This window comes from Leuresthes tenuis, unplaced genomic scaffold (genome assembly GCF_036924035.1).
Source record: "Leuresthes tenuis unplaced genomic scaffold, fLeuTen1.0.hap1 SCAF_3, whole genome shotgun sequence".
Classification (NCBI taxonomy): domain Eukaryota; kingdom Metazoa; phylum Chordata; class Actinopteri; order Atheriniformes; family Atherinopsidae; genus Leuresthes; species Leuresthes tenuis.
The window spans coordinates 14,285,560-14,310,585 of NW_027325357.1; the positions used below are offsets into that span (position 1 = coordinate 14,285,560).

General features: G+C 38.9%; 1 protein-coding gene across 5 annotated transcripts in view; it reads left to right on the forward strand.

Annotated features, from left to right (window-relative positions):
* The window catches only part of kaznb (kazrin, periplakin interacting protein b), a 97,569-nt gene extending 73,603 nt beyond the window's left edge, over positions 1-23,966 (forward strand). The window contains exons 4-16 of one of the 5 annotated variants that reach the window (XM_072381947.1): positions 9,766-9,957; positions 11,857-11,993; positions 12,523-12,693; positions 14,144-14,324; positions 14,463-14,596; positions 16,146-16,308; positions 18,767-18,957; positions 19,082-19,200; positions 20,476-20,707; positions 20,994-21,095; positions 22,093-22,259; positions 22,461-22,557; positions 23,022-23,951. In XM_072381947.1, the coding sequence (XP_072238048.1) occupies positions 9,766-9,957; positions 11,857-11,993; positions 12,523-12,693; positions 14,144-14,324; positions 14,463-14,596; positions 16,146-16,308; positions 18,767-18,957; positions 19,082-19,200; positions 20,476-20,707; positions 20,994-21,095; positions 22,093-22,259; positions 22,461-22,557; positions 23,022-23,183 (2,048 nt within the window). In that variant the 3' untranslated portion in view covers positions 23,184-23,951. Of the gene's footprint in view, positions 1-9,765; positions 9,958-11,856; positions 11,994-12,522; positions 12,694-14,143; positions 14,325-14,462; positions 14,625-16,145; positions 16,309-18,766; positions 18,958-19,081; positions 19,201-20,475; positions 20,708-20,993; positions 21,096-22,092; positions 22,260-22,460; positions 22,558-23,021 lie in introns of those variants that run through there. The other 4 variants (XM_072381948.1, XM_072381950.1, XM_072381951.1 and 1 more) reach the window with 4 other exon arrangements.
* Positions 23,967-25,026: the final 1,060 nt, after the last annotated feature.

Genomic DNA, 25,026 nt, shown 5'->3' on the forward strand with positions numbered 1-25,026 from the left:
ATGTCTGAATTAATTGAAAACAGTCATTTCATCTATCCCTTCTAAGATTTTCCTTTACAGCCAGGTTAATTGTCTTAATTGATTTTTAGTTAACTTAATGTAAATTAGGACTATATACTTAAAATGATGCCAGTGTCAAGTCATTGTGGATAAATGCAGTTCTTGATATCCAAGTAGCTTTGTCCGTGTTCTCTGTGTTCTCTCTGTGGCACATTCTTGGCAGTGTGCCTAATCTGAAGATAATAAATGTGAGAATCAATTACCGCTATCTGCACTTGGCATCCTTTCACTGACCTCAGCTGTAATGTAAACCCATAGGCAATTAATTAATGGAAGCTGTTCCCAATAGATACCGTTTACTTGCACAGATATTCAGACTGTAAGGATTTGGACAGTTATTACGATTAAATTTTAATCTTGAGTAAATTTAGTGTATAAACCTTTCCTTTTAACCAATAGGATTCAAACTGCAAAGACTTGGACGCAATCTGGTCAAAATCTATCTGGGATATCAAGGGTAGCTGCTTTGCCAAAATAATTTGAGCTCATTATAGAAAAGAAGTTGTGCATAGGACGGATAGAAAGGCAAAAGCACTGTTGGAGCAAGTTCAGTGGATGAAAGGAGTAAATCATCTGCATGGAGAAGAAAACTTCAAGACTTCACAGTATGCCAGAAATGTGCTGCAGCATGTCGTCAAGCATGTTTCTTTATCAGTAATAAATGGATGGATTAAAAGAAATTGTGAAAGTGAGGAGGAGCAAGTGAAACGTTGCATGAGCTGAAGATACCATCTTATCCATCAAACACAGTGGTGTTTCTGTTATGGCATGGACATTAGTAGCTGCTGCTGAAGTGGCACGTGGGTTTTCACTGCTAAGAACGGCATGAAATAAGATGAATGCAGGAACATTTTCAGGGCTCAGATTAAACAAAATAAATTCAGCGTGAAGAGGTGGAATATCCACAACAGTTATCTGAACTTGATTAAGATCATGCATCTATTTCATTGGATAAAGACAAGATTTTAAACAAAGCAGCAAGCAAGAGCTGAAGGTCAGTAGGCTCCCAAGACCATGAACAAAGAAGGTCTTCTGCTGATGTCATTGGCTGCTTTAGAATCTACACTGAATATCATATATGATCATATTAGTTGACAGATCTGCATGGTGGTAGTTAGCGCTGTCACCTCCTTGCAAGACGGCTCCTAGTTTGCCTCTCAGCTGGGGCCTTTCTGTGTGGAGTTTGTTCTTCCTGTGCTTGCAGGGGTTCTCTCCTCCCTCCTCAGTCCGAAAAGTATGTATGTTAGCTGAATTTGTTATTCCAATCTGACTGTGAGAGCAAGTGAGAGCGAGTATGGTTGTTTGTCTCATTAGGCTCTGTGTTGGCCATGCAATAGACTGGTGACTCGTCCTCTTGTTTGGAGACACCTGGGATAGGCTACAGCCTGAATGAATGGATCTCGGTTGACTGTGGGCATAATGTGTTTCAAGGACTTAATCTGCATCACAGTTCTTTCTATAACAAAGAAAACATTCTCATATCAGAGGTGAGACCTACAATATGGATTTTTTTTGTTTGTTTCAAGTTGAATGTGCTGAGACAAAGAACGTGAATTACCATTGCTCTCAAATATACAGCAAATAGGTACACTCTCACACGCGAAGAAACATACATGCACCATATTTGTCTAAACGAAACACTATGAACTCAGTTTTGTGGGATATGTTCTGATTTATTAAACTATCTCAGGCTCACACTATATAGCTGCTGCTATACAAATGCTACCAAGGATCTTAATAAACATGTTAGCTTAAGAGCTAAATTTGATGGGGACATTAGAAATTAATTCATGTTGATAAAGCAATTGATTGTGGAGGGAACAGGTTAATAACAATTCAGTCCTATTATTTAATATTCACTCACTGTTATTGTGAAAGTAGGTAGATTTAAAAGGCAGGAGCAGTTATTATTTAGGGCAGTGTGTTGTTATACCCCGAGTGTGAAATTGATCTGACCCCTACATGCAGTGTTATTTTCATGATGCAGAGCTATGTACTCCCTGGAGTCTCAGGTTGTTGAGGCATCAAAAATAGGGTATTTGTTCTGCTTTCTTTTTTCATCTTCTTGTATATATGATAGAAATGTTTCCACTGCTGTTTGAAGTCTCAACATATCCAAATCTGAGTCTATGCAGCCCACACACTGTTCAGTCACTGCACCAGTTCCTCCTGTGCCCATAGTACAAATTAACAATATGGATGCTAAAAATAAACCTGCTGATGATTTAAAGAGAACGACTAATCACTGCAACCCACCTATGCTATCCAGCCCCCAACCACCTCTTGATTTGAAGCACAGTGGGGAGCTACTGACAGAGTGAATGTGTTTATTTGTGAAGCCTCCCAGTTGCAGCCTTATATATTTCTCCTTTCTCTCTTTCTTTCTGTAGGATTTGAGTCTTGAACTGATTTGGATGTTTTCTTTTAGAAACAGCATCTAGGTTAAGCTTTTTTTATTGAGTTGTGAACAGATTGCCTCGAGATGAAAAGGTGTTTCTTTGGGAACATCTTCCAAAGACTTTGGTTTTTTTTTTAATAAGAAGTCTTGTAAGACATTTAAATTGTTTTTGGACTATGGTAGTTTTACTTTTCTGCTTTTTGTTAACCTCGCTTCCTGACTTGATGAAAAAGCTAAGAGTCCACACTCATGCTACCAGCCCTGACAGGCTCTGCATAGCTGCAAGGCTTCTTTAAAGGAGTATTTTTATTGCAATGGCAATGCTACCATGGTAGACAAATGTTTGGCTTTATCAGGTGTTAGCATGCTAATATTTAGGTCCTACAATGCTAACACCTAAATCTGAACCAATCGTGAAAGCTTACAATCTGTATCAATTTCCTGCAACTTGATTGGATGCTGTCATCACTTTAGGGAATTAAGAGTTTACTTGCCAGGAATTAAGATGAAAAAAAAGAGAGAGAGTTGTCTTTTTTGTGTGTAAATGATCAAATTTTGACTTTGGTCTGACTGTCAAATCCCCTCATCTGCTTTTCTATTTGAACTTTTTAAATATCCGGTTTTCAGAACTGAGGTTAGTCTTACTTGGTATTTATTATAAGCACCACAAATAGCTTGGTTTTCATAAGATTGGATGACATTTTGCTGGGCTGCTCAGAGCAAACATAACGTGATCACATTTTTATTATATTTAGTAATAATATAGTCGACATGTAGAAGTTGTTTGTTCTTGTATAAAAAACTGACGGCAGCTGAGACTATTCAATATATTTAAAGCCTTCTGTTAAAATTCCTTAGAACATCTTTTTCAAGAGTTATTTGCAGATATAAAAACTAAAATGTTACATTTGCTTTGTAAATTATATTTTTTTGTATTTCTCTCTGGCTGTGATATATAGTATTTTACAAGTTGTTATAAGTGTTATGTTAAAGTTTTCTTTCTCCGCTTTAACTGGACACCATTAGGTACCCTTATAAAGTTGAACATAGTTCAGTTCAACAGCTCCAACACAAATCCTCATTTTATAAAGCCTCTACATTTTCCATTTTTGCTGACAGTGTAATAAAAGATCATTCTATTTGCGGTCACAGCGAGTGGGGGTTGTGATGTATTGCACAGCATTTAAAATTGTTCATAACCTTTTGTCCTGCACAAGTATGGTCACGGAGCGGACCTCAGATATAGTTCAAGAAAATCTATGACACTGGAATGACCCTTTTGCTGATTAGTATTTATCACAAAGTGAAGCTGAAGCTGATAGGAATGTAATAGATTTTTCAATTATTCACTCATAACCAAATGCATTCAAGGGATTGAATGAGGTGTTCAGGGATCAGTTTGAAAGTGGCATTTCTTAGCTAAATCTCATGATTATGTATCAGCTGGTTGATGAGATGTGAGAGGAAAGGTGAGAGGGCCACCAGTCGAGATTCATGAATGTTTGTACACTTCAGCTTCATATTACTGAGATAGACAGAGTGTCATATGAGGTCACTCTCCCAAGACATTAATAAGATGAGGCTTATGACAGACTCCTTGTTGATATTTAACATGTAGGACTTATTTTCAGTCTGTCAAGGCTACAGAGTTCTCTTCATGAAGAGTCTAATCAAGATCTGAAGCAACCCGCTGTCTTTTCCCATGGCAATCTCTGCAGATCTTTATACTGTAATTAATGAAAACCAGTGCTCTGCAGACATTTACTTTTCTTTTGATAAATTGCAGAAGTAGCCATGCTTGAGAACAGCTATACATACGCCCACATGTGTAATAAAACTTTAGCATATGAATTAATACAATGACAAGTGTGTGCTCATATCAGATCAGACAGCAGCATGGCGCTAAAGTGTATGTGTCCATTTTTCACCTGTTCCGTTAATGTGACTCTGGAGTCACATCAGTGGACGTTTTATCTTTCACTCAATTTCAGAAAACTTATTTAGGTGATACACATTGAACTAATTTGGGAAAATTTACCTTCACAGCAATTCAGATTCAACAGGTAGTAAAAGTAGTGTATATTCTGGTAGGTTTGTCTTCAGACCATTTTTTCCAAATACTTCCTTTTACCACTAGCTTTATTGTCCATTTATCTTACATGTTGTTATTGTTCTTTTTAATTGTATTTTCTCCAAAATCATGTTTTATTACCAGGTATTATAGTCACATGTAAATTAGTTTGGTTTCCAGTCGGGGTTTTAGCTTTAATATTTGCTGATGTTGGCTTGTAGGCTTTTGAGGTACAGATTGGACCACTGATTGGTGGAAATTGCTCAGAGTTGTTAAAGTCTAACTGCTAATTTGGTCCATTCGTGATCACATCATTTAGCTCAGCCATCATCATAGAGACAATGCTCAACTCCCCTCAAGGAGGCTGACAATTTGAGTGAACACAATCGCCTCAAATACAGCTAAACACTCATGTAATAGGTGTCATTTTACGTTGATCCTCTGAGAGGGACTCTGTCCTATAGCACAGGCTTTTATGGGCTTATTCTGGCTAACATTTATCAAAAAGATGAGCTTAGACATTTTAGGAGGCTTTAATAAAGCATTTTAAAACTTTGTTTTTAAAACTATTTGTTTTTAAATAGCTTTGCTCATATCAGTCGTTAACAGAAGAGCTTTTTTTTATGCATCCAGTGACTGCAGAAAGCTTTGATGTTGGTGTTACCTATTTAATCATTCACTGCATATAATCGTGTGAGAAATTCACATGTTACAAGTCCACATGTAACAACAGCTGAACAGCTCTCGAACCTTTCACTGGAAAGTATTATCATTTCAATCTCATGGCTCTATTTCTACTGAACATGCCCATCATATTCACATAAACCTCTTTTCAGCAGTACAGTTAGCATCTTATAGCTGTGAACAGACAGCAACAGAGTACAGGAAAATGAGATAACCAAAGTACACAATCATCTTGCATCTTGATAGAATTGCATTTGACCTCAACAATTTCCTATTCAAACATGTTGACAGTGAGATAACATTAAATATAAATTATCTTGAAGAAAACCAGTATGTTTGTGTTGCAGTCTTATCTTAAAGAGTCTTCCTATCATGCTTCTTCCATGGAAGCTAAAGTTGTTTGACCAGGCTTAGCAGCCCTCCTGTCCCAACTTAGCATGTATGTTTTGTAGTTTTTACCTGGTCAGAGCAATTAAATATTTCCTTAGGGAAATACTGATGGTGTGTCCATGATTTAATGATTTTGCTGAAGCCTCTTATGTTAGTTTGAATCTTGTGTTGAGCGTAAAGGAAAGAGTGTGTTGAATCCCCTCTGGGTGACCTCATTGTCCAACTATGTGACTGTAACTGAGAGATTAGAGGATATGAACATGGCAGCATCTTCACTTCCATATTTTTCTTGAACAGAAATAGCTGAGTAGTACTGTACTAACTAAATTTACACATACTGTGAACTGTCAGAAAAGCTGAGGTGGAAAAGTGACAGCCATGCACATCATAACTCCTCAGGGCAGAGCAGCTGGCTGCTGTTATCGCAGAGATTTTTTTATTTCACCTGTTTTATGCTGTTTTAGAACATGGTTCTGTTTATGCTGAATCCACTGGCCTCACATTCAGGTGTTTTACTAAGTAAAGTGTTAATTTATAACTTGACTTCTTAGATTATTTTGTATTGAAAATGTTGTTGAGTTTATTTTTAAATAAAAAAACTCTCAAAACCAACATAGTTTCACGTTGCAATGTGTCATAGCTACACTGATATACAGCACAAAGCACAACAGTTTCAAAATGAAGATATGTAAAATCCCTACTCTTTCGGGGGCCACAAAGTCAATTGCCTACATTTTCCATTAAATCGAACTGTCACACAGGCTCCAAAGACATTGTTTGCTTACATTTTCTTTGCAAATTGTGAACATGTTTACATTTTGCACTAGATTAAACTGCTACTAATGTGATATTGCAAAATCATGTGCAAAAAATGCTTATCAGAAAAGAGGAGGTGGATGGTGGCATTACACCACAGACTGTGATGCAGGAGAACCAAATCTGAGTCCAGTGCCACCCCAAAATGTCCAGCAACGTTTCACTTTTCAACTTCACCGGCAGATGTGGTTGGATATTAACGAAAAATATGGTTACACATTCACATCATGCCACCGGAGTGCTTACTTAAACAAGACAACAGGCAATGAAAAACATAACCATCTTACAATCTCTGCTGCTCAGTTGTCACACTGCTATATTTTGGACATATTGGACCTATGTACCTATGACATGCCTTCTTGTGAGACTTCTTGTTGGTATGTACTATATATATATATATATATATATATGATTATGAGGAGGTTACCTTGTAACGAAAGACAATATTAGATGCAGTTGTACATTTTTTCAGTGCTTTCCACTTCACAATCAAAACTGAACACACAGAAATCTCCAAATCTTCAAACATGAGTGAACGAAACCAGATCTACAGAATCAAAATATGCTTTCCCCCCCCCCAAATTTGCATTAACCTTTTTAACGTGTTCTGTGCTGTAATGATCATGGCCTCAAAAGATTGTCCAAAATGACAATAATCAGTCTTCCTGTTTAAATCAGGCAAACCTTCTGTGTGAAAATTTCCAAGAATTTTTCAGCTCACTTGCTGTAAAATTGTCTTTTAGTGAAGTAATTGCTTAATGATGGGAGCCAGTGAAGATAGAGTCCGGTTCTGACGTGCTGTGAATAGTTAGTCGCAAACTTCTTTTAAAACTGACTGAGGTTTTGCAGCAGGAGCAATATTTTTAAAGTTACTGCCTCATTGGAGCTCAATATTCCAGCACGGTGCACGCGACACGTCTTTGATCATTCATGTATATAAATGAGCCCATTTTAATCCGTTATATTGTTCCCAGTAGACTAGTTCAGGTCTTTGACCGCCAATCAACACATTGCCAGCCCTCACTTCACCTCCCCAGTACCTCTGCTTTCTCTCCAGTCTAATCATGAGCCTACAGCCTAAGCTCCCTCCCATCAGCTGTGTGTGAGTGTGTGTTTGCATGTGAGTGTGTATGTGCTGGCTTTTGACAACTCTGCTATGCAAGGGAAAGGGACAGGGAGTTAGCTGTTACCTGCAGCTTTGATGGACACTCTAATGACAGGCTTGGATGAGAGGTTCATTGAACGGGCCACTGCTGAGCAGCAGGATGAGTGGCTTTCTCTTCTTATGTGGGAGGCCTCTAATAGCTTGGCCAAGCTCACTGCACCACCACTCAAAGCTCAGACCATACAGCCTTGTACTGTTTGTATGATCTTCCTCAGATCACATGAAACTGTCTCACTTTGTACAGACTGCAGATGGCTCACCTCTGTCAGCACCCTTCAGCCAAATTGCAATGAAGCGGCTCTTTCTGTGTTTCTTAAACGCGATTTGGCTATACATGTGTGGGAATATTTAGTTTTTTCTTGAGTCAGTAAAGCTGTTTGAATTCAAGCGTTTGTGTTTGTGCATGCTAATAGATCTGTAGGTTTTTCTGGCTAAGAAGATGCTAAAAGTTCAATCAAAATTGGATGTTGGAGAATTATTATATTACTGATTTCCACGTTTATCACTAAATGCCCCCGACTTACCATTCACACATATTATAAAACAGACAACATTCAAGCCAGACAATAAATGTTTGTTGATCTGTATGTGACAAGCTCTTAAAATGGTTAAAAATGCTCACTAAACTGGTAAAGATTCCAGTTAACACATGAAGTGAAAAAATCTCTCCTAAACTTAATCATCTGGTTCAAAATTGCTAGCTAATGACAGTGGCACATCAACACTGCTGATCATTTGAATAACTTGCTTAGAACTGCTGAACTAAAAAAAAAAAAAAAACACATCAGGAATGCCCCATAATGTCCTGCATGATCAAAAACAGCAGCTGGGCCGCCCTTGACAAAAATAGGAGAGCCCGTAGCTGAACAGATGAATAAGCGGATTGGAACTGCAAGAAGGACATGAAAGATGGTTCTCACTGGGAAACAAACTCTTTTTGTCACATGCAGCACGGAGCTGCCTGGTGTGTTTCCATAGTCCCACTCTGACAGAGACCGATGGACCGTCCCTTCGTCTCTTATCGGAGCTGTTGCAGCCTCACAGTGTCTGGCTGCGGGCCTTCAGAGACCTTCTCATTTTTCACACACGCACATGCAGGTCCCACATTTGGTTCTAAATTTGACTTAGTTTATCATGAGGTTATATAGAGATTTGCATATTTAGGGGAACATTAGCCTTTTTAAGTTTCTGGCCTGGATCTATGAATGACAGTGTTTCAGTGTCACTCTGCCTCTTTAGGTACAACTTTTGGATGGATTGCCATGCAGTGTTAGACAGTTGTAGGATCAGCACCTTCCAAAAATGACAATTTAGTAACTTTCAGCTGTATTAGAGATCTAAAAGGACATATGTTTGAATACTAAATCATTTGTCTCTAAAATATAAACGCGTCATTCACAAATTATTTTCTGTGACATTTAGCTCTCAGATGATGTTTGCTTGATCGCACGAGTTCAACCACTTTTGAGAACTTGCTGAATTACAATTTTGTCATTTCAGGTTTTTCTGTGTTGTTGAATGTTTTGGCTGACTGCCTTTTTCATTTGTCTGTGCTCTTATGAAAAGTGTGCATTCTTCTGGAACAGACCCTCCGCCCTCATGTTCCAAATATAAATCATTATGACACCGTTACTGGTATAGGTTTCTTTCTTTCATTGGATTTTTTTTTTTATTGTTTCTGTCCTCTGACTTTGCAAACATTTCGACCAGCCAATGAGAACACTCTTCACTCCACTGTGTCCTCTTCTTAGTTTCCTGGTTGCGCATCCATTTTCCCAAAAACACAGCATAGAGCGCAGTTCAATCATGTGTTGCTTATATTTTATCAAGTCACAGCATACTTTGGTTTTTCACTGCCATTACTGTTTCCACTCGTGATTCTGTTACTCAGCATTTAACTAAATTTCTAAAACACCTGCGACCATACTTTGATAAGAGGAGCTGTGAGCATAGTCAGGATTTGTTGATGTGTTTTTATCATGTGCTACATAATCAAATTTCAGTTTCCTCCATTTCCTTTTCCTCCTTACCTCTATTTTCTACAACATTTGTCTCTATTCTCCCTGAATCTTCCATCTCCCTTCTCTTATTCCTTCTCAACTTATCTTTCTTCTGATTATCTCTTCTCCTGCGTTTATCCTCAGCATACCTCAAATTCAAACAAACTTTTTTTTTCCGCAGTGTTGCTACGTGAGGAGGTGGTCCAGCTTCAAGAGGAGGTCCACCTGTTGAGGCAAATGAAGGACATGTTGAGTAAGGACCTGGAGGAAACCCAAGGAGGCTGCTCTGCCAATCTACTCTCTGCCACCGAGCTCCGTGTGCAGCTGGGTGACAGGGAGCAGGAACTGGACCGTGCCAAGGAGGCCTTACAAGGTCAGGAGCCAACACATGCGTCTTGTTATCTTGCTTAATCCATCTCGGTTTCTTGTTTTCAACAGCTTTACAGATGTATACACATAAATACAGCTGTCAAAGCAGGCAGTACATTGTTTTAGTCCTTTAAAGCCTTGAGCAAGAGTGTCTTCAAACTAACTGAAACTATCCATGTTATCTCAAGTTAAAGAGAGATGACAATGTGGAAGACTTTGGAAATTCTACTGCAAATACGGTAAACTCACAAATGTGAAGCAAAGTACATTTCAAATAATAAAAGACTTCATGTGTACCTCTCACTAATTTAAAATCATATGTGTCTATGTGGGCACAGTTGCCAAAGAGGGAGAGGGTTCCTGGTTTGAATCCGCTTGTGGCCTTTCTGTGTAGAGTTTGCATGTTCTCCCCGCGTATGTGGGGGTTTTCTCCAGCTTCCTCCCACCGTCCAAAAATGTGCAAATTAGGTTAATTGGTGTCTCTATGCCTGGTTGTATGCCCTTAAATGGGTCTGTGATGGAATGGTGACCTATTCAGGGTGTACTCTGCCTCTCACCCAATGATAGCTGGGATAGTATCCAGCCTGATGAAATGGATCTTGGCTGACTTTACTTCGAGCTACTTGGCTGTGGGCATAATGTATTACCCCCCCCCCCCCCCCCCCCCCCAACGCTAAACTGGATGAACGGGTATAGACAATGGATGGATGGATGGATGTGTTTATGTGCAAAATGGGACACAAGAAAATAGCTACCTTTAAACATACTTGAAAGGAACTCATATTTTTCATGTAAAACATTCACATAGCTGTATGCACGTTTTTTTTTTTTGTTACCTCTAATGTCGAGCATACTGTATATTTATAGTCTGACGTGTTTATTCAGCCTGAAGCCATCACATTTCCCGTTTTCTTATTCCGCAGCATTCTTCTAAATGTTTGTGTATACCAACATACATTTCGTTTGTCGAGTTTTCGCTGAGTCATTTATATACAACAACAAAAAACAAATTGATTGGGAATAATGAATGTTAATATCTAACTTAACACTAAGTGGTAAAATAAAAATGACTTATGTGGTGCTTAATAAGATCATAACTACCCTATTTATTCGTACATGTTTTTAACATTATTCATCTTAGAGATGGTTGTCTCCTTTGACGAGCAGCCAAGTAGACTTCAGGTGAACCTTATTTCAATTAACATTTGTTCTTGGCAAACATTAGTTCAAAGTAAAGTGAATCCCACAGATAAGTTCTTGCCACAGAAAAAAAAAAAAGAAAAAAAGAAAGAAAAGGCAGCTGTGGTTTAGTTTAATGGCTGTCTCTAGTCACAGGTGGTAAGTACAAGCCTGTTCACTGTCACGTAACTGCTGTAAAACAGGTTTGAATGTTCAGAGTAAAATATGAAGATGATGATCACTCACAGAAGGAATGCACCCAGTGACACATGTGTACAGTTGTGTAAAATACAGGTTCTTATCTGTCTTGAGCACAGGCTTTAAAAGGAGAATTTGTGTTGCTTTTGCCTGCAAAAAGCCTCACCAGCTGCATCATTGCTGTTGAGCTGTCTCTGCATGAGGGTGAAGATGGAATAAATCAAATTTGATCATCCATCTCAAGTATGAGTCTCCACATGCCAGCTGAAAATAGTTTCTCATATGAATGAATAAGTTCCACTGTGCCACTTGTGTTTTATGATCATTTTCTGAGGGCCAAAAATGCAGCTGCCACCCTCATTAACAGAGGACACAGTGCCACCTAGTGGCTCTTCAATAATAATACAAATCTTTCTTTCCAATTTAAAGCAAAGTTGCTTCTCACAGTATTTTGTAACACTAAACTTGCCTTTGGAAATGTTGGGAACGCATTGTTCATGTCAAAGTTGGTCTATGTGTGTTGCAGCCATGAAAGCTGACCGTAAGCGTCTAAAAGTGGAGAAATCTGACTTGGTGAGTCAGATGCAGCAGCTGTACACAACACTGGAGAACAGAGAGGAGCAGCTGCGGGAATTCATACGCAATTATGACCAGCACAGAAAGGTAATCCCAGTCCAGCCGATGCATCTGTACGAGCGTATTGCAAATATGTCTGCAGTGGTGTGAAATCACCAGTCAAATCTGTCAAAATCAGTCAAAGCTGTGACAATAATATATATCTTTCTCTGGGAAAATGTCAACCAGTGAGGTAACCAGTGCATCAACCTTGAGTTACCATACAAATAATTTATTAGGAGTTTTAATGTTCTGTGTGGTATTTAAAAAAAAAAAAGCTTTTCTTATGATTACAACTGTATGTTGTCATTTCTTTATATGTTTATGCAGCAGCCTTTAAGTATATATGAATATACATTAGTAAACCAATGACAATAACAATAACGGCAGCCATCATAGATGTTTTTTTTCTTTGAAAATAATTTATCACATGATCTCCACCCTTGTGACACATAACAGACCACTAAATAATGACTGAGTGCAGATATGATGGGCTTCTTATCCCACGTTATGAACTCTGATCACTCAAAGTGAGTTCGATGTTAGTTAACAGAAACTGTTTGTGTCGTTTCTGTAGGAGAGTGAGGATGCAGTGAAAGTCTTGGCGAAGGAGAAGGACATGCTGGAGAGGGAGAAGTGGGACCTGAGGAGGCAGACCAAAGAAGCCACGGAGCAGGCCAACATCCTGCGCTCTCAGATGGACATGAAAGAGAACAGGATTAAAGAACTGGAGGCTGAGCTCACCATGGTTAGTCACCCTCCACACAGACACAGCTTTCCTCTCACCTAAAAATCCTTCTCTGCTGTGTGTGTGGACACAATAACATAGCGTGGGTGACGTATTCATGTGGGTTCAAACATGAGCAGTTAGCAATTTACTTCATGTTCTCATATGTTTTCTCTCTGAAAACTCTTCTTCTGTGAGGAAGAAAGCTATGCATGAGTTCTGAGTGTTGGCTCCTCATGGATGCGGCCAGCTGTCAGTCTGTCTGTGAGAAATCTTTCTTCCACCATTTGCAAGTCACAGAAACCTGCAGATCCTCACATCGAGTTTCATACAGATCTCTTCTCTTCTCTTCACTTTGCTTCAGCAGATCATGTGAAAACAACAAATATGTGTGGTTCTTGTTAATGAATGTTCAATATTTGGGATGTTACGTGATTGGTTGTCACCTAACGTCAACTTGCTGCTATTCGCTATTTTATTGTTGTCAACAAACACCATAAAATTACCAAAACTCAATCACATATCCCTCTCTCATCTTCAAAGTGGGAGAAATAGATTGTTTAATTAAATATACAAAACAGCATGGCATAACCCAATCAGTTGCAAGCAGTCTGTATAATTGGTCCTATTTTCAGCAATGGATTAATACGCTTTTGATCCTCTTGCGAAAATATTTTACCATAAATATTAAGTGAGCGTGACAGACCCAAAATAAACAAAGGGAAGGATTGTGTGATCCAGTGCACTATAGACTGTCTTCTTCATGCGTTTGTCATAGTTTTGGGGAAAAAAAGAAGCTCTATGACACAAAGGAATAAAAAGTATCTTATCAAATTGTGCAATCATATAGTGACAAAGGTGGCTCAAAACGGTCTGTTTTGTTTTGCTGATTTTTAGAATTGTTCACTATATGAAAAACATTGCCAACTTTTTCAAGGTTGCATCTTTATTTTAGCTTTGTGCAACAATGTGTAGAGGCACATTTATGGTCATTCCCCTGTTTATGTTGTTGATTTGTTAACAAAATTCACATGAAAAGTTTTCAGGTTCATTGATACCTGTACAATCCAAAAGCTCTTCTTCATATACTTTTTAATAATGAGATTTTGAAGATCGGCCCCCTGAGTTGAATCTAATCAAATTTAAGAATTTCTCTAAGGCCCAACAATCACTACTTTTTCCCTGGTTTGTGTTCAAATCTGTTCTGAACAACCACAAAACCACAAGGATATTTTGCAGTTGTTGCTGTTTCTGGTTTTATTACAGTGATTAAATCAATTAAAGTGCAGCATTCTCTACCCCCAAAAATAATGGTTTTCAGAAGTTTTCTTTCTAGCAATCAAATTTAGTGTACGGGAGTTTCGTGTCGAGCAGTTATTTGATAGTGTTTAAAAAGCTGAGTTGGCATGAAGGAAAACTATGTCTTTCTTTTTAGCTCTTGCTTAGTGTCTGACTTATTTGTGTTTTGCAGGCAAAGCAGTCTTTGGCCACTCTGACAAAAGACGTACCGAAACGCCACTCACTGGCCATGCCGACAGAGCCTGTGGTGAATGGCAGTCAGGAGTGGGTGATGCAGGCCGACCTGCCACTCACGGCCGCCATCCGCCAGAGCCAACAAACTCTCTACCACGGACACGCCACAGACAGACAGGGTAGGCTTTCTAATCCACTCGGCAATTTTTCCGTTGCTTGGTGGCGCTTTAACAATACTAACAGAAGGTTTCCTGGAGGTTTCTCATACTAACTGTGGGGGATTTTCAATGTGTGTGAATATGCATGTGTGTGTTTAGCTGTGGTCAGGATCAGTCCCTGCCACTCTCGCCAGCCCTCTGTGATCTCTGATGCCTCGGCGGCTGATGGGGACCGCTCATCCACACCCAGTGACATCAACTCACCCCGTCATCGGACGCACTCCCTCTGCAATGTAAGAGCTGCCTGGCCCCCTCGACCAAGTAATCACACCTCCACAATCTTCTATCTGTGCCTCCCTTTCCATTGTTTTCTCTGGTTTGTGTGTCTTCCTCTGTCCTGTCAGCCTAATGGGTTCAGCCTGCCTGCGCACTGGTGGTGGAGCTATCTTAAAGGGATATTTTTGACACTGCAGAAGCTGAGTTTGATCAGAAGATTGAGAGCTCTCTCTTGGGGAATATCATGAAAAAGACTCAGAGATTCCAGAAAAATATCTGTACACACCGCACAAGGCTGAAAACCAACATTTGTTTGCTCTAATCTACAGACCTTTGGGAAGCAATGCAATAAAACAGACTCAGTTTCTTAGTGGAAATCACTGCATGGGCTCAGGAACACTTCTGTAAGTTATTGTCAGTAAACACAGTTTGTTGCTGCATCAGCTGTCCCATGGGAACTCCAAAAGCTAAACTTGAAATTCTTCTTGAAAACCAGCAAAAGCTGCCATCCAGATGACTAGTTTTGTTTTTAAGGAGGGCCTTGCTTATTTCAACAAGACAATGCCAAGCCACACTCCGCACAACATGGCTCTGAACTCTGGGTGAAAAAAAAATTGACCCTAAACTGTTGAGCAATAATATCTAGGAAAACATTTGACTTTCATAAACTCAAGCAGTTGGTGTGCTAAGTTTCCAAACTCTTACAAGTTCTTGTGAAATATAAATGAATAAAAAAATAACTAAAATAAATCAACAGATATATGGGTGTGCAGAGTATACCCACTTATTTTTTATAAGTCATCACAAAGTGTACCGACTTCTAAATTCCTTAAGTACATCAAACTCACTGGCAAGCTGCAAGTCTAAGAATGCCCTTCTCTGCCTTTACCTGGTTAATACTAGTTGTCTTTATTAAATTGGATTAGTCAGGTTTTGGGGAAGTAGTTTTGAACTGATGCTCATTCCCTGATGTCAGGCAGCAGATGATATGTGGCAATGTGCATACACTGCTAAAATAATAGCAAAAAGGAGTATATCTTCCTCTCCAGGCACCACTACACTACTGGATACAGGCTCAAAATTATTCATAGATCATTGCATTTTGTTTTCATTTGCATTTTACACAGCATCCCAACTTTTTTTGGAAACAGGGATGCATGAAGCTGCTATACAGCATTTTCTAGCTTTGCTTATGAGGTCCTGAAACAGCTGGCTTAGCACTGTGGAAAAAGTAATCACATAAGCATCTGAATTTACATAATAGATTTTTCTTATTTGCTTAATTTGATAAATAGTGCACAAATAGCAAAATGTTGCCCTACAGCCTATGAAAAGAGTGCACTCAGTCAGATGAATTAGGCTCATGAGACCATATAAACCCACATTTTGTTTAAGGTGCCACCTTTTCTCTCTTCTGAGTGAGAGCTAGTTATTTCTACAGGTGTATACCCAGTTTCTAATTTACTCCATTGACACGAGAGTCTCAATCTTCTCATTTAACTCACATCAATAAAGCAAGAATGCAGATTTCATAAAATGTTGTCCAACAATATGGCTTTTCCACAGCTGACTAATCTGAGCTCCCTGTCTCCTCTGCCTGCTCAGTCTATGGAGGACCTGGAGGACCAGAAGCGTAAGAAGAAGAAGGAGAAGATGACTCTGGGATCCCTATCGCGGGTGTTTACTCGGAGCAAGCAGCGCAAGTCACTGGACCCCGGCTTGTTTGATGGTACAGCCACCCCTGATTATTACATAGAGGAGGATGCCGACTGGTGAAGCTGAGTGTGTGAACGTGTGTCTGTGTGTTTATTTCATCTAGAGATCCACATTGCTTTAAATGTGTGTGTGAAGACGGTTTTGCCTGAGGGTTTGTCAGTTGGAGGTGGAGTGGATTTTAAGGAAAAGCCCTAAAGACTGTCCCCATAAATCCCCAGAAATGTACAGTATATTACCCTAAAATTGTATGTTTGTAAATTAGATATATATTTATAGTTGTACATGTATGCATATGTATATATGTTTACATGCTTATAAATATATATATGGGGTTACTACGATGTGTAGACATGTTTATGCTGTATTATCTTTAAAAGAAATGTCTTAATGTTCTATGTTTTTTATAACTGGAGACTTGAAGGACTGCTGTTCATATGTACATAGAAGCTATTGTGAAACTAGTGTTTTACTGTAAATGTCATCTGGTTTTTGTTACTCCACAGCTGCTTTCATTATGTTTTGCAACACTGATTTCCAAGTTTTTTCTTATTCCCAGCATTTCAGGCCCATTTCTTACAATGAGAGAGGAGATATCACCTGATTAACTTAAAACACTGATTCGTGTTCATCGGCCAAATTGGGTTGTTTGGAAAGAAAAACTATGTGAGAGGTACTGCTGTTACAAGACTGTCATCGTGCTCATAAAATGCTCACTCACAGTGTCTGTTCAATTTCTGCTGTGAGCAGCAGGGGGGTTTCTGTGACTCCTCACGCATTTTATCAAGATAATTAATGGCTGACCATTCAGATTCAGTCTTCGATAGACGATTCAACTGCACAGACTTGGATACACAAGCAAAAAGATAGTAGAAAATCAGCTGAAACTTACATTTAAGCACACCTCTTGTCCGCTGTGAAACCATGTGCAAGTGCCAAAGGTTAAACACTCATCTCTGAAGAGTCTGTGTGTCACTGTTAACACTAGCCTTGTCACATCATTATGTCTGACTCATTTCTCTTGGAGCGTTATCTAACGTGCCAATCTGAGACGAAGGAATCCGCATTGAAGAATGCATGATCCCTCTGTGTTGCTTTGGTTAAACATCCATTCATTTGTTCTCAAATTAATGCTTTCCATAAACCTGTAAAACCCCTTCCTGTTAACAAAGTTATCTCTTGCATTATGAATGCATGCCTGCAACTCCCCCCGACCCCTACCTTATTTTTCCTGTTTTTTGTTTTGCTTTGTGTGGAATCCCTTCTCATTTTCTGCAAATGTGGCTCTACAAAAACTCTGTTAAATGCTTTGTAATTAAGGGAAATGCTGCAAAAAAGAAGAAGAAATCTATTGAAATATTTTATTTAAAAATGAGATACACAAAGAGGTAACTTCAAATATTTATCTGCTGCAGCGGATGCAGCCAGATGTCCAGGAGGTTTTAGCATTTTCCAAATGAATTATAATTGAAATGAAATCTTATTTTAAAAAATAAAACCAGAAACTGAATACCACGTGGCAGTTTTCTGTTCCATGAGTAATCTCGTTCTTGTGTCCCAGTCTAACGTGTCTCTCCCGCTCTTCCTGCCATTTCTAATGGCAACTCTCTCCTTCCAGTGAGTAACTCCTCATCTGTGATTACCGCCTGTCTGTTTCTGTACTCTGGGGATTATTCATATCACTCATGTCCATCAGAAAATACGAGTTTTAAGTCACTGTTCTTTAAAAGCTGTTTGAAGCGACAGTGGGATTTGCATGCAGCCGTTTTGTCAGCATGTAGAGACAAATCAGATAAACACAAGAGTTCATCCTGGGTTAATCAGTCCAGTATGAATCAGTGTTTCTTGTCTTAAAGAGGTGTCGTTAATGGCCAGAAGCATGATTTTATGAATGATCCCTGTGTCTCTAATACATTATCCTAACGGTATTAAGTCTCTCCATAATCATCAGATAGTTAGTGTTTAACAGCTTTACTTAACACTGAAACTGTACCGTTAGAACCACTATCACAACAGAGTAACATGTACATAATTGAATTTCAACATAAATTGAAATTCACGTACATCCCAGCCATGTAGTTGTAGATACTTTGTCAAATAAACCCGGTTAGCTAACTTTAGTCCATTCAATGAGACTGAAAGAGCATTTCAAGTGAGACATTGTGGCACCATCTGGTGGCTTTACTGTGTAACATCAAAATGTTTTGGACTATTGAAAAGCTGAAAACCATTTTCAAACCAGTTGTCCAATAAGATGATACCTTGCACAGAAATGAAATACTTTTGTTCTTAACAGACTTTAGTCCTTTAGTGTAGAATTCAAATTATCTCTAAAAGATCACAAGAGGGTGATTTTTTTTTTCTGGTTGGCTGTGAGATTGTCTCCAGATGAGTCACTTTTTTCGATTTCCATTTCCCTCTGACCCTGAACTTCTCCCGTATGCCACACCATAAACTCCTCCTGACCAATCCAGACTCTGACAGCCTCACACAGCACAGCCTGTCTGATGGAGAGGAGCAGCTGGACCGCCTTCAGCAGGCAGAGCTCACTCGAAACACATGCATGTCACAGTGGAGGGCAGGAGCAGTCCAGGCCTGGCTGGAGGTTGTCATGGGAATGCCCATGTACCTCCGAGCCTGCTCAGAAAACGTCAAAAGTGGAAAGGTAAGGCTTTCGGTACAGAACATGTCATTTCTGTTAATTTGCCATTTGCATGAAAGTGGAACGCAGGTGAGCATATTCAGGTTTTGTTGGTGTTTTCCTTAAAAAATGGATTTCTGCTTTTTAGGTGCTGCTAGGCTTGACAGATGAGGATTTAGAGCTGGGTTTGGGCATCAGTAATCCAATTCACCGCAGAAAAGTAAGACTGGCAATTGAAGATTACAGGAGGGCTGAAGGGGAAGAGGGGTGAGTAAAAGCCTAAAAGGAGGATTCTCCATAATACTGACGGAAACATTGTATTATTTTGTCAAATAGATTTAGCAAGATTCACATCTATTTATTAAGACAAATGAAATGTATTGAAAATCAACCTAAAAGTATAAAAAACTTTAGCTTCCTTTTACAAAAGTCTTACATAGATATTAATTCCCCAGGAATTAGGTTTCAGTAATTTCATATATAACATTACACCAATCATTCATAACATTATGACAAGGATAAGTGAAGTAAAAAATATTTATTGTCTTGTTGCTATGGCACGTGGCATCAGGCGATGTATATAACTGGTAACAGGTATATAACTGGCTGCGAGTCAGCATCGAATCCAAATAGTTGAAGCACGAAAGCAGAAAAAATGTACAAGTGTGCAGGATTTAATCAACTTTAACAAAGGCCAAATTGTGATGACTACACAGTTGTGTTATAGCATCTCCATAACTACAGCTGTGGGCTTCTTCTGGTCCACAGTGGTCAAAACTGCCTTAAAGTGGTTCAAAGAAGGAAAAATGGCAACATGGTCACTGAAAGCCAAGACTCAACGATGCATGCGGGGAGCAAAGGCTGGTCTGTGTGGCTGTAGATCGTATCACTGTAAAGGTTCAAGCTGCTCTACTACAAAAGCATCAGAACAGAGCTTGTTGCATCACAGTTGTGGTGCATGCGGGTGCATAGCCAGAACAGTCAGGGTGCCGATGTCAGCGTGTCCACCACCAAAAATGCCTGAAAAGGACACCTGAGCATCAGAACTAGATCATGGAGCAATGTAAGAAGGTGGCCTGGCATCATTAACCATCTTTTCTCTTACATAATGGGGATGGCCTGGTCCATGTGAGGTGTTTACCTGGGAAGATGAGGCACCAGGATGCATTGTGGGAAACAAGTCCAATCCCACTTGCAGTTTACAGGGCTTAAAGAATCTGCTTTCGATGGCTTAGTGCCAGATTGCACAACATATCTTCAGAGGTCCAGTAAAGTACTTGAATTGAGGGGTCACGGCTGTTTGCAGCAGAAAATAGGGAAACTAACTAAGTAATAGATGGGTGGTCATAATTTTATGGCAGATTGGTGTATAACACCCCCAGGGGTGATTTGATTGGTTTAATTTTTGATTCAGATTTTTCCAGTAGCCCTTATATTATTCTATGTAATCTTTTTGATGCTAGACTTTTATGTGAATGAGTTTATGAGTTTTATGATTCACTTTCTTCCTCTGTTGCTGATTGATGCCTGTTGATTCTCTAGACTATCAAAAGCATCTGAGATGGACCATCACTGGGTTTCAACATCATGGCTGAGTGATGTGGGGCTGTCTCAATACTCCCAAAGCTTCCAGACTCACTTAGTGGACGGACGAGTGCTGAACTCTCTAAGCCGCAGAGACCTGGAGAGATTCTTCAACATCAGTGACCACTTCCACCAGACCAGTCTACTTCTGGCAATCCAGCTCCTGCAGATGCTCAGCTTTGACAAAGAGGTCAGACCATAGGTTTTGTGATAATGGAAGACTGCATTGCATAAACAATAACTCCTGTGGAAATCTGATTATGTCTATGTCTTTTTAAGTAGAAATATAGATCAAATCTGAAGAGTTCACCAACTTAATGGCACCGTTGTGCTGTAGCTTGCGGCACACAGAAGTTCATATTGTTGCATTATTTCGGCAGAACTTCATCCTCGCTTGATCTTTCTCTTTGTTTTTATTGGCTCCGGCCACAGCAGAGCTTTGTGTTCTTATTCATTCATTTGTTGTGTTTTCAAAGGCCATGCAAGCACGGCGCACAAAATGTGAGCACCAAAACCGGGACCCCATTGTTTGGACAAGTCACAGAGTGATGAAGTGGATCAGAGACATAGACCTCAAGGTGGGTGAGGTGGTCAGTCAGGGGTGCAACTACCTACTTTCTGAGGGGTATGTAGACAAATGACTGGCGCCCCTCATTCATAACAAGTCAATAATAAGGTTACAGTAATGAGGTTAGAGTTATCACATTACTGTAAAAAGGGGAAAGTTATCGGATTACAGTAATCAAATTACTCAGATGACTGTAGTTGGATTACTGTAATCAGAGAACTTAGATTACTGTAATCAGATTACAGTCATCAGAGTACTCAGATGACTGTAATCAGGTTACTGTAATAAGGTTACAATGACTTTCGATTATGTCGTTGTGTAGCGCGAGTGTTTTGTGTGGCGAGGGGGTGTGAAGGGGGAGAGGGCGCCTCTGTTATTGATCATATCATTTACACATGCAGAAAAGCTGTTAAATAAAGAAAATGCCTACTCTAAATTATTTTTCCGCGATCGCTCTGGCACCCCTTCGAGTGCATTCAGTTTCTGGCTCTGGTGCCCCTATGCGCTGCATATAGCGCATACCCACTTTTTGTGCCACTGTGGTCAGCGGCGGCAGACTCCTCTGCAAAGGAACTTTCGGAGCCAGATACCACAAAGTATAAGTTTTTAGAAATGCCTCAAAAATAATGCTGGTTTTCTTGCTTTGATATCTCACACTCCTGAAAGAATACAGATGGAATAACAGAAGTGTGTTCACTGTAATGGGAGACAGACCACATAGCGTGATTTTTTTTTTCTTCCTTACATGTGCTTATTTCTGGAGAACATGTAGCAATTATAACTTCTTCCCCAAGAAAAAGAAAGACAAGAGGCACACATTTCTATTTTTGAAGGTTATTCTTTGCTATGTTATTACGATCAAATTTAACCTCTGGACCAAAAAGATTATTTTTAGACGAAGTATGAGTTTTTCTTTCTCTTTGTTTGTTTGTTTCTTTTTTTTTTAGACCAGCTGCTCACTTATGAGCACAGTGAGCCTATTGTGAGACTCTCGCTTCTCTTTCCAGGAGTTTGCAGACAATCTTCAGGGTAAAGGCATTCATGGCGCTGTGATCACTTTGGACCAGTCCTTTGACACAGATGCCATGGCCAAAGCACTGGGAATCCCCAGCAACAAACACATGCTGCACAGGCACCTTTATGAAGAGTTGAAGATACTATCTGTCCCTGTCAGGTAGATTGAAAATTTCTTTAACCTTACTGGATATGTCCTTCTACATCTCTCTAACATGAATGATCTAATCATATTATTTTATCAAAATGACATCCTCCTTAATTCTTATTTTGAATGATGTTTTCTTACTATACAATCACAGACATCAAGAACAAGGCAAATAAACATGTCACAATGTCTTGTGATGCCTTGTGTTTACAGTAATGCAGAGCAGGAGTCTGAAATTATTGCTTCTTCTTCTCCTGTGGCCGTTAACCGCTTTACTGATGAGAGGCTGTCGATCAGAAGACCAGGAAAGGTACCTATTGATTTTTTTTTTCCTCTTTGGTTTTCACTTTGTATTAAGTTATTTGCTAAATAAATACACATTACAGCAGTATTTTTCTTCAGACACAGTCACAATCTGTATTTCAAGTTCTACCCAAAATGTGTTCACATATTATTTCTGTCTGATCTTTTTTCCAGGTTTGTATCAATATTCTATCATTGTTAATGTTAGTTTGGAAATATATTTTCAGTTTCAAAATCATCAATCGTTATCAGAGGAATAGATGCAGGTAATGGTACAATTTCCTGCCACCAGCTAAACTACAATGAACCGATGATTTGAGTTGGTAACAGTGTTCAAGAATCTGTTTAACTGGTCCATGCAATGTAATGTCGGTCTCCTTGTTATGGCGAGATGTCATGTTTTAATGAACAGTTAATTACCATTTTGGATTTTAAGTCTGAAAGGAAACTCCATATTCATTTTTTTTCCAGAGTCCATTGAGGTTGCGTGCAAATAGCCACTCTGTGGAACGTGGTCTGGGCTTCCATGGCAGCTGTGGCTCTTTACCCAGAGAGGCCAGGGTGCATGCTGTTCCCCGTGCCAAAGGCAGCCCAATGCACACATATAAGAGTGTTGAAATCACCAACGTGTGAACCAGCCATCCACATCTTTACCACTGTTTACACTGTTATTATATTATAGTTCTTAACTGTTGAGAGGACCAACACGTGTCAATGCTGGACTTTTAAATGAAAGCTGTCTGAAAAAAGAAGGGCAGGCCACATAATTTGATCATTCAAATGTATTTTTATGTTGACCAACATCATAACAGGCCTCTGAAGACCTGATGTTGCCACTGTAAATGATGGAGAAGATGATAAATTTATGGTTTAAGTCATTTTTGCTTTTTCTTTATTATAAACTATACAGTGAATTTTTTGTATATTATTATAAAAAGATACTGACATAGATGAAATGGCTTAGGAATAACGTTCATTGCTCCTTTGTTGCCTTATAAAAAGTATGTCTTATATGATCTTTGTTATTTACTTAGACTTTCTAAATGCTTCATTGAACTTTTGGCACATGGAAGTTCATGCAGAATTATGATTGGGGCATGGAAAAAAGTCTCTATACCATGCTTTCACAGTGAAGTTACACACTTCTTCTTTCACTCCAGGAAGCCTGGGCCCTGTTCTTCCTACACGAGTAACTGAATTTGTCAAACTAAAATGCTGATTTTTTCTTTTTGTCACCAGAAGTGATTATTAGAGCAACAGGTCCTGTTGCCCAAATAACTACATTACAGGTATTTATGTATATATTTTGGGGGAATCAATTAACCTAAATTACGTTCAAAAGACCATTTTCAAACTTTAAAAAGATTAGGTGTAAGAGACATATTCTATTGTCCATAACTGCATTTTGTAGTTGTATTATATTTTCAGTTTTTTTTTTTTTCATTTCTGTTTTTACTCAAAACCACATTTAATGGTTTAAACCAAGTGCTGAGATGGATACGTACACAAGCAAATGCAGCAAAACCCCAGACAGAAACTGACTTTCAGAAATTTAACTTGTATTTGAAATGAAAGTTTTGATGATATGATTAGATGATAATATGTGGAATTATCAACAGGTAGTTTTCACTATGAACGGCACACATTCGAAAAAACACAAGAAAATAATTGGTTCTGCTGTAAAGAAACAACCAAGCCAAATTCAAACTTAAACATTTAAATTGTTGAAGGACCAGCGGAATAACACGTTATGGGATTTAATTAACATTAAAATAGGACTTTATCATTTAAACTTGTATCTGTTTTAAATGATCAATTCATTGCTAAAAGTTTTCCATTAAAATAAAATTGCATTACCATTTGAAGTCACTTGCTTAGCCTATAGGAGTTCCCACAGAGAAGAACCTGTGATGTGAATATTATACATCAGCTGAGAATTATTGTTCCAATGTATGCTGAGACAAGAACATCACGATACACCTATAGTGTTGTGCATCATGAAAGTGCAGCCACATGTTCAAATTCAATCAATATATTAGCAATAATCATAATCTATTTCAAAATAAGAGCATACAGCTGTTGGGGAAAGTTTGCCTTCAAGGTTTTCTGGCTGCTTGAGAAAATCAGGTCAGGTCGTATACAGAGAGACAAAGTCTTTTATTTTGACTTATCTTATGGGCTTTTTTGTTTGTTTGTTTTTTATAATGTTGAGAAAAAATGTGGTTTTGGTACTGATAGACAGTTTCACAACCTTGTAACAAGCTTTCTGGCTGAAAGCTGTGGGGAATATGTATCCTGTGTGAAACTACATCCAGGATTAATGAATGAATCCTCAAACAGCTGTAAAATAAATGCCAACAAACTCAGATTTAGACCAACCATAATAGCCTCCGTTACCTTGAATAAGTTCGGACATGTTTGAAGAACAGGGCCATAAACTGCATCATGTGATTTGTTGGGTGAATTTATCATTCAT